At 41.4% G+C, this 15,716-nt stretch overlaps 1 protein-coding gene across 1 annotated transcript; it reads right to left on the bottom strand.

The window, feature by feature from the left end:
- Window positions 1–4,032: 4,032 nt before the first annotated feature.
- Window positions 4,033–10,124, bottom strand: tmem88b (transmembrane protein 88 b). The gene is made up of 3 exons (XM_080898848.1): window positions 9,564–10,124; window positions 6,714–7,124; window positions 4,033–4,882 (listed from the first exon to the last, which is right to left on the bottom strand). Exons 2-3 carry the CDS (start codon window positions 7,116–7,118, stop codon window positions 4,598–4,600), a joined length of 690 nt encoding a protein of 229 aa, XP_080754974.1. The 5' UTR covers window positions 7,119–7,124; window positions 9,564–10,124; the 3' UTR covers window positions 4,033–4,597.
- Window positions 10,125–15,716: the final 5,592 nt, after the last annotated feature.

Below are 15,716 nucleotides of genomic sequence, written 5' to 3'. Positions count from 1 at the left end.
TAAGATCCTCAGCCAGATGTACTCCAAGGAACCGGAAGCTGCTCACTCTCTCCACAGCAGCGCCGTTGATGGTGATGGGGGTGTGTACTTCTCTGCACCTCCGGAAGTCCACTATCAACTCCTTTGTCTTTGCGACGTTGAGGGTGAGATGGTTGTCTTGACACCAGTGGGTCAGGTTCATCCTGATCGGTGATTGGTCAAAAGTCTAGAGTGAGAGAAGAGGCTTGTGATTGGTGAAAAATGTGCAATGAAGAAGCCTTCTTTTATTCATTCAGTCTGTTGTCTGATTTTTGAGTGATTGATTGTTTGAGTGATATATCAACTAGGTCGTATGTTGAGTGTCTGCATGGGGCCTTAGGCCTGGATTGCTTGGGTGTATCTACGGTATGAGAATACTGTATTTTATATGTATTTCTATCTTTTATATCCTATCATTATAGTTTTTAAGTATTTAATTATAGTTTTTAAGTATTTATCTTTTGTGATGTTGCACTGACCAGAGACATCTTTCAATTTCATTGTACCTGTGACAATGACAATAAAGAATATTCATTCATTCATTTCTTTATCAGGTGATGTTTTCAGCTCCTTTATCCCGCCTGACGCCTGGACTGCTGTCTGTGGTCTTCAGCATGATCACAATGTGTTATTTATGTATTTTGACTGGTTTACAATGACAGGACAGTAAGTATTATCAGTGTATATTCCAATAAAAGCATCTAGTTTTTACTCCAACATCGATGAGGATTTTCTTTTGGCTCTTTTGAACCAACAGGTTGGAAAGTGCCCTGAAATTAAGAGCAATTGAAAATCAATTCCTTTCTTTTCTTCTGTGATTATTATGTGCAAAGTCTTTTAGGTTCTTCTGACAATGTAATTGTTTTACTTTTCAACTGGTAAAATCTGAAGGATTATTCATGCCATGACACTGTCATTTACAGACAGGCAAGAAATTAAAGGCATGCCCTGAACTCCTGATCCCTACACAGAGAGACATTGTTGCACTTTGCTGCCATGTTAGGGTTCACTTGTCAAAGGTAAGAGTTGTAAAATCATTAGAAACTTGCTATGAGAGATTATGTTTGTCCTGTGACAAATAGACTGAATAGTTGATTATGAAAATGGCGTGATCATACACCATGGCTTTCACAGTCACCTGATGTCAACCAAGACTATCTGGGGAAATTTGACTCACATAACAGATAATAGCTCTGTTAGTGTTTCCTAATCAATTCCAGGAAACACTGAAGTTGTTGCGGAGGCATGTGTTGTACAAATACTTCCAAAACTTGTCTTTGCCTGCTTGTACACATTGCTTCTTTGGTTCAGGTCTGTTATGTGTTTCTACATAGTTGTGTCTACATGTCTAAGACAGATTAAAGCCCAACTTGGGCATTCGTTAAGTAAATCCACAACTCACTGTTACTGTAACACAGGACACTTTATTAAAGTGGATGAAACAGGAATACAGGAAAACAGCACTGCAGGATAGTCAATCAGTGAGCTGAACTACAAAAAGTCAAAAGTGCCTATCAGGTAGGCTGGAATCATACATGTTACCATCAACAATATCATTGTGCATGTACTGACAATAGCCAAACACGGGTAAATGTGTAGTAAATGGCAGTGCGGTAAATCTGCCTAGTATGATATTAAATACACGTACTACTTCATATATCTCAGATCGTTTGTAACGAGCCACGGAAAGCATCGTGTTGACTTGAAGGCGCGTGGATACCCTCTGTGCGTGAGTGAAGGCTGAGCAGCTGCTGTGTGCAGGTTTGGTGAAGACCATACTTCTCACCAGGCCTGCTGACGAGGTGCATGGGCATCTGGATTTACAACATGACTTGCTAATGTCGCCAACATCAGTTGTAGCCACTGAAAAGACTAGAAATGGGCGTAATACATTAGATGTCGGCTAGCGCGCGGCTAACATTTACCACAAAGAAAAAGGCTTAAATGCGCTATCGTGTAATTTCCGCTAAATCCAGAGTCGATAAATTAGCGTAAACATAAAAGAAATGCCAGTTTCCATATGTGCATTGCGGGCTTCTTCGCTGTTCCGCTGCGTGTTGTTGTTTTGGTGACGCAACTTCCGTCGAGCAGACGATTGGTCGTCTACAGTGGGAGCCGACGCTCCTATTGGCCCGAGTCTACAGTGTCTACGCTCACCGTAGACTCCGGGCCAATGAAAAGACGTAACCGTCTACAGTCAGCGTAGACTTTGCCCACATGCCTGGAGGTTGCTGTTTTAATAAGTGTTTGCTGAAAAACAACAAATACAAAGTATGGATAACACAAGGAACAAATCCACCTGAAAGGTCTGCAAAAAGGATTTGCACCTTTTCACAGGGGGCACTTTGCGTAAGCCCTAGTACATAATTTTCCAGTGTGTGTACATTACACATGCTAATTTTTTCAAATAATTGTTTTGCTATGATGATTGAAATGCACTGAGTATGATACAATATGGCAGCGTTATTATAGCCGTTATGGCGAGGTGATGTATGAAAGGCTGTGAAATTAGCTAACATTACTTAGCAGTAACAGTAATGTGACTTCACTCAAGTGAAAGCTTTAAACGTTAGCCCGATACTTAACTAGCCAACATAAGGCTTTCTGATTAAAGACTAAAAGCAAACTTATCGCCAAGTAAATAGGATACTGTTTATATTTTTGTTTATGACTGGCATTAACACGGTGCCTTTGGAAACACCTTAAGGGGCAATCATGGTAATAAGAGGGACTGATCCATATGTGCATAAAGAATTGACAGTTTTTGTGCTACCGAAGTTCCCGGCTTTCATTCAAAATCTGTTTATCGTGAGCACCTACACATTAAACAACTTAAACATTGTAATGGCTTCAAGCTCGCGCTGAGGCCTGTGTGGCACTATCAGCCACTGTGACAGTAAACAAATTTATGTTTTTGTATATCAATATTTCATACTTTAAGGCTGCCTGTTTATTTAACGGAGATGAAAAAAATACATTACAATTGTACCTAAAAATATCAAAGATGATAGATTAAATAAATAGATTTTAGGTAGATGCTTGTGCATTCTTAAAGTCTTATATGTTGATTTGAACTGAGTGTGTCATCTGTTCAAAGCCTCCCAGTCAGTGCTGTTCTCCATGCCTGTCTTACTGTACACGGTGCACAAACACTTTAAAGTTGATCATTTAGGACTTCAACAATAATATTACAGGAATGTAGTAAAACAAAAAAAAACATCTGTCTCCTACTTTTTGTGTCACGTAGGAAAGAAGCATCAATATCTGGTGAGAAGACTTATTAGTTTGGCCTTGCTGTGTATTATTTTGGTTTGATTTTGATGTTTGGTGCAGTTTTCTTGTTTTGTTTTCAACAGGAGATTTGATTTGAACACATTTGTACATCTTAATTTTTAAGTGAGATGTGCCTTTTGAGTTTCGACACTATATGCATATAAGGCAGCCTTTTCCTTTTGCAGTATTTTTGTGTGGTGTGTTTTTCTCTTTTTAGTGAAAGGGGAACAAAGGACATTTAACTCAACCTAAGCTGATCTGTTGTAATTTTCACACGGTCTTACTGAGGTGATGCAAAGTGAAACATGCATTCTTGTTTGTTTGTTTGGTAAAGTCCTTAAAAAGTGCTTGAATTTGACCCTGAAAAAGGTTTATGAACCCTGATTAATCCAACACATGATTAAAGTTTGCAATTCAACAAGAATGGGGCTAGACAGTTTGTTATGATATGTAACATCGTCTGTTTATCACAATACGTCACACTCTTAGCTGTCTGTTGTATTTTGAAACTTGTAACAGCTATGATTTCTAATAACGCCTAACAAACAACACATCTTATTTGTTTATTGGCTGACAACAGTCAAAAAGGCTAACGTTGGTGGATTTCATCGTTCCCCTAAAACAGTTGTTGTTACTCCAGTCGGCTCTGACAGTCGCTCTGGTGGATAAATGGACCGCTCCTGTTTAAACTGCTTTTGAACTCTGTAAACTCGCGCTAATAAAACGGCAGACCACACCAGCTAACTCTCGTAGCTTTATTTATTCAAAAAAAGGAAACAAAACATGCAAGAGAATGCAGTTACAGTTTGCAACAGCTAAAAAGAAAACTACACTAGACATATAAATGTTTCTCATTATAACATAAATGTGACAGGATACAGCTGTGAAGTGTCAGTACAACCTTTGTGGGATTTGATGTTTTTCAGATGTTCAGCTTCCTCTCAATCACTTAAAAACACATAAAAAATAAACCAGACCATCATGTAAGTGTCTTTTTGTCTCGGCTGTAATTTATTGACTTGAACAGGCTCTCTTATTGAGACCGTGTTATTTAACAAAGTGGAATTTGCATTTGTTTTAGTTTCATTTGAAGTATACACGCTTTGTATGGATTCATTTTTTTCCATAATGCTGAGGCAATATTGTAACTAGAAAGTTACAAGATAATTATAGTTCACATATCTCAATTTTCCTGACATCTGCTGCCTTTTCTTAACCCCTCTTTTTTTGTTCGTGCCCCTTTACTTAATCTAAAGGTCTTTTCTCACCCCATTTTCTTTTCCCCTTTACCAAGCCCACAGTCATCTCACACCCAGACCTTCCCCTTTCCACCGCCATCAGCAGCATCTCGACCCACGCAGCAGCCCGTGCCCAGGCCACGATGCTGGGTGGCCGGGAGGTTCTTGTACACGGCCCGGCTGTATGGAATGAAACACAGGCCCAGCTGGAGGTGTCGGGCCAGACGACAGTATGCAGCCAGCGCCAGGACTAGCAGAGGGGTGACCAAGAGGAAGCCCACCACCAGCAAAGCCACACAGCCTCCATCGGTCAGTAGGTCTGAGCAGTAGGGTGTAGTTCCATGGGGGCGCACCTGCAGACCACATGGCAAACTTTAGTGTTTTCAGTCAGTCATCATTTTAAACCTTTATTTTGCAACTTTACCCAGGATGATACATTTTTTAAGAAGGCTCCGCTCCCACATAGTCGCACACACGAAAACCTTGGCTGATCTGCCGGCCGCCATCACAATCCAGAGGATGACGTAGTGTATGCGGTATGTGTGTATGAGGTGAGGACAGACACCAGTTGGTAGTCTGAGATATAACACTCTCATTCTCTCGCACACACATAAACATATGCATGTCTGAGAAAAATTAATGGAACTAAAAAGACGTTGGTTGAAGCTACTGTGAGCTGGATTGATGCTCTATGTCAAAGTATGTGCAATAGCACAGTGGGAGTGGAAGGAAAGGTGATGGGTTCAAGATATGAATGTGGAAGAGGAGGAGAGGCGGTATGTCTGAATTATCCCTATAAGCCTGTGAAGTGAACATATGAATGCACGAGCAAAGTGCAGGCTGCAAGAAAGTAAGAATGACATGGAAAACACTAAACTCAAACCTCTGTCAACCTTTGTCTGTAGAGTTGCAAAAAGGGCAAAGCAAGGCAAGAGTTGTGCACCAGAATCCACTGGAATTTGAAATAAGGTCTTCTATATTGTTCTTTTAAATGATTAAAGTCGTGCAGTCTTAAAGCCGTATAGCTGATTTAATCTTACTTTTAAAATAAAAACAACGAACATTCTGCATAAAAATATAATATAGTGCGAGTTAACGGAGGAAGCGTTTAGAATAGGAGTCGTAGAAGATAAGACTCGGACAAGTATGCCCGTGTTTGTTTTAAAATCGTGAGAGCTCCTGAATGCCTCCAGATCTGAGGCAGGGTGTACTGGGAAAGGAATGCACTTGTTTCTTTTTTGCAAAAAGTTGTATATATTGCATGTGTGGTTGTGTTTTCTTAAATACTTGGATCCAACTTACTTTCTTTATATGTTTTTTTTCTTTGGCCCTTTTTATTTCTCCCGAATTTTCTCCTTTCTTCACCCTCCCAGATCCTGGTTAATCCTTTTCTAAGCTGGTGTCACATGAGGTCTTACTGTGAGAGAACATGAGAGAATCCTGGTCCCTCTGGTTATTAAGGAGGCCTACACAAGTGCCATTGGTATGTGTGAAAGCCTCTGATCCACCATGACTTTTTGGTTTAGTCCAGGTGATGCTTCTGCATATGATGTTAAGTGAGCAGCTTGGTTTTAGCTGTATGTGCTTTTCAAAAATATTGTTTCCTCACATGCAATTCTGTGTATTAACCGTTTATTTAGTTTTTAATATTTATGTTTTTCCGATATTATGCTTTCACAATCATATGTTAAAAAGTGTATTTTAATCCCTAAAGCAGACATTCTTTAAAGGTTTGTGCTCTAATGCCTATCCTACTCCTGGCCACTTGCCCTGTCCAGTTGTTTCTCCTCAACATCTAAAAGAATCTGAGACTTATCAGATTATAAAACCTCTCATCGATGATAAAAGCCAAAGCACTCCCTAAGCCCCAAGCACAACTATTTCAAACTTGTGGATAAAAGTTACAAGATTAGGACTTGTAGATATTTCATAAAAAGATTGATGCAATCATCTCCACTCAGCATCTCTCCTTACATACTCCGGTGGTTTCAAATGTCTGCGATGCATGATTTTTGAGAGCAAATAGCTCTATGAATTATTATGAAATGCGTCGGAGGATGCATGCAGATGTGCTAATCGAGTTTAAATTGCGCCTGAATGCCGCGGTGCAGAAGAAGAACACAAAGAGTTCACACAGTTTTCACACGTTCCCGTTCATTCGCTCCCCGTTTTCCTTTCTCTTACTGTAGAGTGACAGAGGAAGCCAAACACAACCATGACGATGGCTGGTGTCAGGATGATCCCGAACACCAGTCCAGCGAGGCACGCGTTGATTGCGGCGATCAGCACGTTCTGAGCGGTGACCAGCACCGAGCAGGCCCAGCAGTCGAGAGATCCCCGCAGCTCCAGAGGAGCCTCGCTTCCCCCGCCGCCACTCTCAGCTGCAGAATAAGGAGGAGGCACAACCACACGTGAAGGTGTTTCTCTCCCTCCACCCACAGCCGCGGTGGATGCCAGGGAGTTGGAATGGTGAAGATGCTGCTGCTGGTGGTGGTTGGTGTGGTGATGGTGGTGGTGAGGTGGCAGTTCCTCAGACAAGTCCAAGGCCTGATGGTGTGCCCCCCTCTCGAGAGTACCGGCCATACTCATAACGAACTGTGTGAAGAAAAAGAAATCGGAACTTGGTCTGAATCAACATCAAGGATGAGGAGATTGTGCACATCATTGCAGGTGTTTTGAAGGTGTTGTATGTGTGGCCAATGTGTTGGTGGTTGGAGACTGTGTGAGCAGTCAGGTGTCAAAGTGACAAAAACCACTGAGTTAGTGGTTGTGGGTTCACTAAGAGGTTACATGCTTTTTCTGTCAGGAAGCTAGGAAGCCTTGTGTGATGCCATCTGTGAGGTGATGATTATCAGCGAGCTGATTGGCCAAAAGGAAAAGGCCCCATAATTGTTATATGTAGTTTGTGAAGTGGAGAGATCAAGGCTAACTCGCATGAAAGTTTGTACATGTGGGTGTTGTTTGCACATGTAACTGTGGCTATGTGGTGTTGTGTGTTGTGCCTCTGCAAGTACCGATGCTACTAAAGAAAAAGGTTTAACTCCTCAGGCTAGTTGTTGATCACAGATATATCTTGTACTAGTAAAACAGTCCACCGTTACAAATCGAACCCTTAGAATTTTCACTGTAGCTCAGTGAAGCACCAGCTCAATAATACCCATGACTTTGTTACTACAACGAATTATTCGCTTACTTTGTGTTAAAATAATGCTCGCGTTTTCTCGGGATTTAGCAATTTTTTGACATGGGAAGAGATCAATAAAGGAACGACAGTTTAAAAGGAGTTGGTCACAGGTTTGGATATATTACTGTAGGTCTTCACCTTATAATATAAAGTGCTTTTGGTTGACTTGTATATAAATTGTGTTGAAGTGAATTGAATAATTCTCCCAACACAAAATGTAATAACAATATGGAACGACATAAAAACGATGCGGTTTACTAATGTAAATATGTTGGGGGTAATGTTATGTTCAACCTATCTGTCTTTTAGAACAATAATCTAGCATATTCACAATATTGCAGGGGACAGGGTTAAATATTTTAAATATTTTGGTTAATTAAAACAAAAAAACCTTAAAATTATCCATCCATCCATTTTCCCGCAATATTATTAATGGCCAAGGTGCCATTATTGCAAGATGTTAGGCATTTTATGGAAATCAAATGTTTCATAAAGTGTATAGAGTCATTTAACTTTTGTAAATAATGGCCTCGTGAGCATGAAATATTAAGAATAAGTTATGGCAATTTTATATAACAAAAAATCGGGTTGATATTTAAGAGATCTTACACCAGGACGTTGCATTCTTTTTGCGCTAGGGCAGATTTTATGGGGTACGCAGCTGCGTCTGCTGCAGGATATCCTCACTTCTCTGAGGTCAGGAGACAGCGATGACCATGTTGGAGAGAGGACGTGAGAGTACCACGGCTGTGCAAGCTGCCAGAAAAAGCTTCAGTGCCGGAAAAATCCCAGCAGGAAAGACCTACTCAACCTGTCATCCTTTTATTTTTAAAAGCGTTGCCACACACTGATAGGAAGGCCATCTTTTCTTTGACTTGAACGAGTCACAGATTCATATTTATGCCGTACGGGAATGCTGTGTGGACAAAAATTGAGCACATTAGAATCTGTCCTGTGCAGGAACCAGTGGAGGACTATGCCTGTGCTGGCGGTGGTGTGATGTGTGTAATGAGTGGTTCATTGTGATGGCAAGATGGAAGTTGCGTGCACAACAGCAGCTTTTTGTACAAACAAAAACGGGTGAGGCCGTTTAATCGTGTAAAGTCAGAAAGGTCAGGTAAGATGGCCGTGTGTGCACGCTGTGCGCACTTAAAGCTCAAGTCGAACAAAAAGTAACCTTCAAAATATATCGGCTAACGTTGGACTCACTGGATCTCAGCAGGTACAGCAGATCCGGGGCTTTCGCGATGCTGTCCTGGGTGCTTTAGTGTAAATTTTTCCACGCCTGTGTCCCATTGTTATCCCAAGTGTTTTTGTAAGGTGGAAGGTCATAGAGGAAGGACTGGCAGGAAAGTGTGTATGCGCACATGCGTGTGTGTGTGAGGTGACTCATTGTGCAGCTTATGGGAAATACATTTAAGGACTCCGCCCATTTTACTCACTGCTCTTACTTTTCGTGGAGTAACGTGTTGTGTCGTAACTAAATAGCTTATTTCGTTTAGCTCAAATATGGAAAACTGAGCAGCGAGGTTAATGAAGCCACTGTATGAGGATCTTTTGTTTTCTTTTTGAGTTTATTTTTGTGTCATAATGTGTAGCGCTATATTGTGGATAAGCTAGGTCTCAGTGCTGTCATGCTTCATTGATTCAGGGAGATTTTCTGTTGTTTTTTCTTTCTTTTCTATTATCTGGAACAAAATAGCTGCAATAATACTTGTTTGTCTCTTATACTCATTACGTTCTGTTGAACATCACTCAATAGATGTAAACAGTGTTTTAGCTTCAGTGTAGTAACTTATATCTCAGCTGTTCAGTGTTAATATGATTTCATGGTTTGAGGTCGTACTCACGTTGTGCTGTGGGGCCCGGTGGACCTCTTGCTGTTCCTCCTCCAGATTTTTGCTGCTTTTCTCACTTCTTCTGCAGAAGACTTGTGACCAGTCTGTCAGCCACACTCGTGCACTCCCTGCACACTTTAATGAAGCTCTTTCGTTCTGCTTTTATTCCTTCAGCTGTTCTTTTCCAGTTCTCCAGAGTGAAGTTAAAACAGGCTTTGAGATCTTCTTGGAGGTTCCCCTTTGAAGCCTTATCTCTTTAGGTGAAAAATTGGTGTCCTGCAGCTTTGCTTTTGGTTTCCGTCAGATATCCTGAGATGTCAGTGGAAAAGATTGCGTCCTAAATCTTCTGTCGTCTTCTCCAATCCACCGATCAAATTGTTGCTGTGGACGAAGTGGTGCAGAGATGATGGTGGAAATAACCGAAGCTTCCAGTTGCTGTGGTCTTTGTCTTCGGTATGTCAAACTTCTGTCTCTGCCCTCCTCTTTTTACCCCCCATCTGATTGAGTCCAGAATGCTGTATCTCCCCTCCTCCTGCACTCCCTGCATCCATCCCACTTTCTCCCCACCCATCAAACTTATCAAACTCCCCCCTGCTTTTCTCCTGCAACTCCTCTCACTGCACACATTCCACCTCTCTTATCCAGGACATGCTACACCCCTTCACCCTCTCCCTGTTGCAATGGGGGCTGGGTGTTGTGTGTTAGGGGTCAGAATGAGGCGGCTGACCTGATAAGTTGAGGTGCAGGAAAGCAGAAAAAAGGGGGGGAAGGGCAGTAGAGGCAGACTTGGTTTGTCTTAAAGGTGGAGGTACCACGGAGCCGAGCACATTCTTTTTATCATGTTTATTTGTATTACAGAGTCCAAAAACTGCTTTAGAAAATGTTAACCAGTGATTTAAATGTACAGGATGATAAACTCAGCTGGAGTTGATAAGAGGCAGATGATGCCATCTGACACTTAGAGTTTCATACACAGCTCTCTTAAGGTGTCAACGCAGCATTTCAGTCAGGTTGACTTTGATGTGGCTGCTGCAGTGCCCAGTCTGGGCCAAGCTTTAGCTGTCAGACAGATGGTCTCACGTTGACTCTAGAATACTTTATATACAGAGGAGTTCATGGTTGACTCAGTGACTGTGAGATGCCCAGGTCCTGTGGATGCAAAACAAGCCCCCATCATCACCCCTCCACCTCCGTGCTTGACAGTTGGTGTGAGGCGTTTGTGCTGAAATGCTGACTTTCAATCCTTTTAAAAGGAGTTTTTGGTTACGTTGTTATTATAAATCATGAAGGTGTGATTTGGACCTCTGTGGGTCTTAGAGGTAGTCTGTGACACCAGTGTGAGTCCACGATAGCGCCCTCTTTGTGCTACATGCACAGAGAATCACTACGTTTAGTGAGAGCTGATCTAGATCTAGATTTAGCTTGACCATGTGTGTGTGTGTCTGTGTTTATATGTCTTTGTGGGGATCAAAAATTGGAAGTTTACTACACTTGTGGGGACCAACAGCCCTTATGGGGACCAAACTCTCGGTCCCGGAAAGTTTGAAGGCATTTTTGAGACTCAAAATGTGGTTTTAGTGTCAGGGATACAATTAGGTTATGGTTAGGTTTGGTCTGAGGGTTAGGATTAGGGTTAGGGAGTCATTGTTGATGGTTAGGGTAAGCGGCTAGTCAATTAGATGTCCCCACAAAGATATAAAAACATATGTGTGTGTCGTTTTTAGTGCAGTAATGTTTAATACATGTTTTTTGTTGCGTAGTTCATGCCCCTGTTCCTTAAATATACTGACTACACTGATCCGCTACATTTTACATGGTGCAGTGTTACAACATAGTTCAGTTTTCTCTGTAAAATAAAAACAAATACCGAAGTTGCATTTATGTTTAGTAGGTCTTCATAGAAATGAGTTTTAGATTAGCTAAAAAGATTTTTAAGTAGAGGAAACACTGATTTGACCTGCGCCGTCTGCTTAAAACACATTGTCTTTAAATACTGCGTCACGTTGTTGCTCTTAACACATCCTGTTGTCAGGGCTCGACAAAGCTGTCTGCAGCTTTGAAGACCTGATCAATATCCAGCAATAGTTCTGTCTATGCTGTTGGGTTCAAATCAGCCAGGTACCTGATAAAGTATAAAATTAAAGAATTTAAGCACTAATAGATTTAATATAAATATAGATGGTTCGTGGGGTTTTTTTGTGTAATCAGTTTGAAGTCACATGTATAGCTTTTGTCCTTAGATAACAGAAATAATAGCTAAAGATTATTAAAAAGTAAAATTACACACTTATATTATGACAAATGTTTTTTCTAAATGCTAAAAACACCCTCTATGGTATAAAACTCCCGTGCGCAGTGACAGAACGTTGGCAGGTCACCATGTCCTCGGGTTAAGCTAGAGGCCATGGGGCCAGCAGGAGGACAGGCTGAAGGAAATCCTGCTTGAAAACACACAGGAAGACCACCTCCGTCTGTCTATCTGTCCACCCCGCTGCAGTCAGGTGGCGATAAGAGAGCCAACGCTCTCGTCTCAGCCAAGAAAAAAATACTTCAGCTATGCAATCACTAGCAAGCGGCGTAATCAGGACGATCAAACTTTGATGTTTGTTTACGCTGCTCTTACTGAGCATGAGAGCAAAGGCTGTGAAGTAACTATTTCATCTGTAATGTCGAGATCATACAAAAAACAACCAAGATCTGAAGTAGGGACATTTCTACTGTAGCATAAAGGCTTATACGTTTCTGCTACATTAAGCAGAAAGGTCACCTCTAGTTCTACATACCACGTATAGCTGTCCCATTGATGTCTTCAGATTTATTGGGTAACTGGGGATAATAAAGAGGCCAAAGAAGGGCTTTAAGTAAATAAACAGTGCAAGCTCAAAGCAGAGGAAAAGGGCTGGAAAATCAGGATCAGACAACACTAATTATTTTGCTTATGCTCTGATCTTTTATCATTTCACTGATTACAGCCTTTGTGGGTCTCTTGGGATGTTGCTGTCTTACCTCACTGCTTTCTATTAGTGTAATCTCCCATTCTTCATGTTTCTTGCAACATCTTACATCTGTTTATTATCGGACTGCTGCTACTGCTGCTCATCACACTAAACCTGAGGTGTGACTTTGACCAGAATAAATCACCATCTGAACAGATAGATTCTTATAAACCACGTAGCTTATGCGTCTTACCAGGACTTGTCTGACTAGAAGTTACTTGAAGCATTGATATACTACCTTTTTGCACTAGTGCTCATTGGTGGCTGTGGTGGTGTAAACAAAGAGCAATCTAAAGCAAACTTGAATGCGTTCTCTGTGTGACTTGTTGTCGTATAATCTGTGAGGAAAACCTGGCAGGTCTGTTATTGCTTTGTGCTGTTTCCTGCTCTGCTATCTCTTAGGTTTTTCTGCTTGTGCAATCTCCTTCCTTAGTTTATCCTGGGTTCTGATGTCCAACTGGAAACTTTTAGATTACTCTAGCCGTATTTTTTCACACGCTTGTCTAACAATAGCAAGCCCGAGGTGAGGACGTGAATAACAAAGCTGCGCCAAACATATGTCACAGCCAAAGGATATGACTGTTTTTAAATGGTTTGAAGGAGGGTTGTGACATATTTTAGAGCGGTGAGGTGGCTGAATGTGTGCTATAAATAAGAAGAGAGGCGCAAGAAGATGGTTAGCGCAGACGGATCATCAGAGAGGTTCAAGCTGTTGTATTCAGAGGTGCAGCTAATGAATACTTTGAAACAAGCTGGACACAGCTAACACAAAAAAGTGTGTCTTGCTCCTCCATGTGTGCGCTCACATTAATGAAGGCTTTGACAGGATTTATGTGGCGATTGATTTTTCGGCAAATTGTGTCACAGAGAGCTCTGTGTTTCAAATCAAATATAGAAAAGGTAATATATTTTTATTTTATTTTTTTTGAGGTAATAAATATGTTTCAGTGGATTTTTTGACCAGTGTTGATACAAAGTAGCAAACCTAAAAGCCTGGCGATACATGATGAGTATCATGACAGTGGCCCAATTTTCCAAACTGTGTTAGCTGCAGGTCCAGCAGTGTAGAACCGACTAACTAGGATCTATAAGATATACTTTAATGCATCAACAACACATTCCCAAGTTTGTGCTGCTATAACTTCACTGCGCAGCTTCCTTCAGTGGTATTATTGAGAAACATTTGCATTCGAGCACTCGATTATTATAAGAATTAACAACAAGTGGTGCTTAGAGTGGAATAAATAAATAAATACAGTTCAAAAACAATTAATGGAAGACTTGGAAAACAATTGAGATCTCAGTGGGGTAAAAAAAAATCATGCTGAATATCTGTTCTGATATGGACCGAATAATGAGTTAGGTGTCAGGTTTCGGAAAGCAGGAACCAAACATAGGACCTTCTGAGTTGGCGACAGTGATATCACATAGTTTGATGGAAATGGCTTGTCATGTCTTTTATCCTGTCTTCCTTCTCTCACCCCAACCGGTCGCAGCAGATGGCCCCGCCCCTCCCTGAGCCTGGTTCTGCCGGAGGTTTCTTCCTGTTAAAAGGGAGTTTTTCCTTCCCACTGTTGCCAGAGTGCTTGCTTATAGTGTGTCATGTGATTTTTTTGTCCATGTATGTGTTATTGTAGGGTCTACCTTACAATATAAAGCACCTTGAGGCGACTGTTGTTGTGACTTGTTGCTGTATAAATAAAATTAACTTGCATTGAATTGAACTGAAATGTAAATGATCAAGCTACAGAAGGCTGAATTTAAAGACACCCAACAATCTCTGTCAGGTCAGTTCATTCTGCAGAAATTTCATCACAGCAACTCAAAATAATACTCAGTAGTTTGAATGTAATGCATCCTCCAGGAACTGCCTGCATGCTCTTGTCACATGAGCCCAGATATTGTCGTGCACTAGGAGAAACCCAGGACCCACTGCACCAGCATAGGGTCTGACCAATCTCTCCAAGGATTTCATCCTGATACCTAATGGCAGTCAGGGAGCTGTTGCCCCCGTTGCCCAGCCTGTAAAGGTCTGTGACATGCCTCTCCAGATCATCACTCACCCACCACACAACTGGTCATGCTGAACGATGTTACAGGCAGCATAATGTTTCCCATGGGTTCTCCAGACCCTTTCACGTCTGTCACATGTGCTCATGGTAAAAATGCTCTCATCTCTGAAATACACAGAGCTCCAGTGGTGGACCTGCCAATTCTGGTATTCTCTGGAATATGTGACAGTGAGCACAGGCCCCACTAATTCAATTCAATTCAATTTTATTTATATAGCAACAAGTCACAACAACAGTCGCCTCAAGGCGCTTTATATTGTACAGTAGATCGTACAATAATAGATACAGAGAAAAACCCAACAATCATATGACCCCCTATGAGCAGCACTTTGGCGACAGTGGGAAGAAAAAACTCCCTTTTAACAGGAAGAAACCTCCGGCAGAACCAGGCTCAGGGAGGGGCGGGGCCATCTGCTGCGACTGGTTGGGGTGAGAGAAGGAAAACAGGATAAAAGACATGCTGTGGAAGAGAGACAGAGGTTAATAACAGATATGATTCAATGCAGAGAGGTCTATTAATACATAGTGAGTGAGAAAGGTGACTGGAAAGGAAAAACTCAATGCATCATGGGAATCCTCCAGCAGCCTACACCTATTGCATAACTAAGGGAGGATTCAGGGTCACCTGGTCCAGCCCTAACTATATGCTTTAGCAAAAAGGAAAGTTTTAAGCCTAATCTTGAAAGTAGAGATAGTGTCTGTCTCCTGAATCCAAACTGGAAGCTGGAAACAAGTAGGCCTGCAGAGCGAGAGTGAAGTGCTCTAATAGGGTGATATGGTACTACAAGGTCATTAAGATAAGATGGAGCCTGATTATTTCAGACCTTGTATGTGAGGAGCAGGATTTTGAATTCAATTCTGGATTTAACAGGAAGCCAATGAAGGGAAGCCAAAACAGGAGAAATATGCTCTCTCTTTCTAGTCCCTGTCAGCACTCTTGCTGCAGCATTTTGGATTAGCTGAAGGCTTTTCAAGGGGTTTTTAGGACATCCTGATAATAATGAATTACAGTCGTCCAGCCTGGAAGTAATAAATGCATGAACTAGTTTTTCAGCGTCACTCTGAGACAGGATATTTCTAATTTTAGAGATGTTGCA

The sequence above is a fragment of the Rhamphochromis sp. 'chilingali' genome (genome assembly GCF_963969265.1).
Source record: "Rhamphochromis sp. 'chilingali' genome assembly, chromosome: 1".
Taxonomy (NCBI): Eukaryota; Metazoa; Chordata; class Actinopteri; order Cichliformes; family Cichlidae; genus Rhamphochromis; species Rhamphochromis sp. 'chilingali'.
This window is presented reverse-complemented; position numbering and strand designations above follow the sequence as displayed.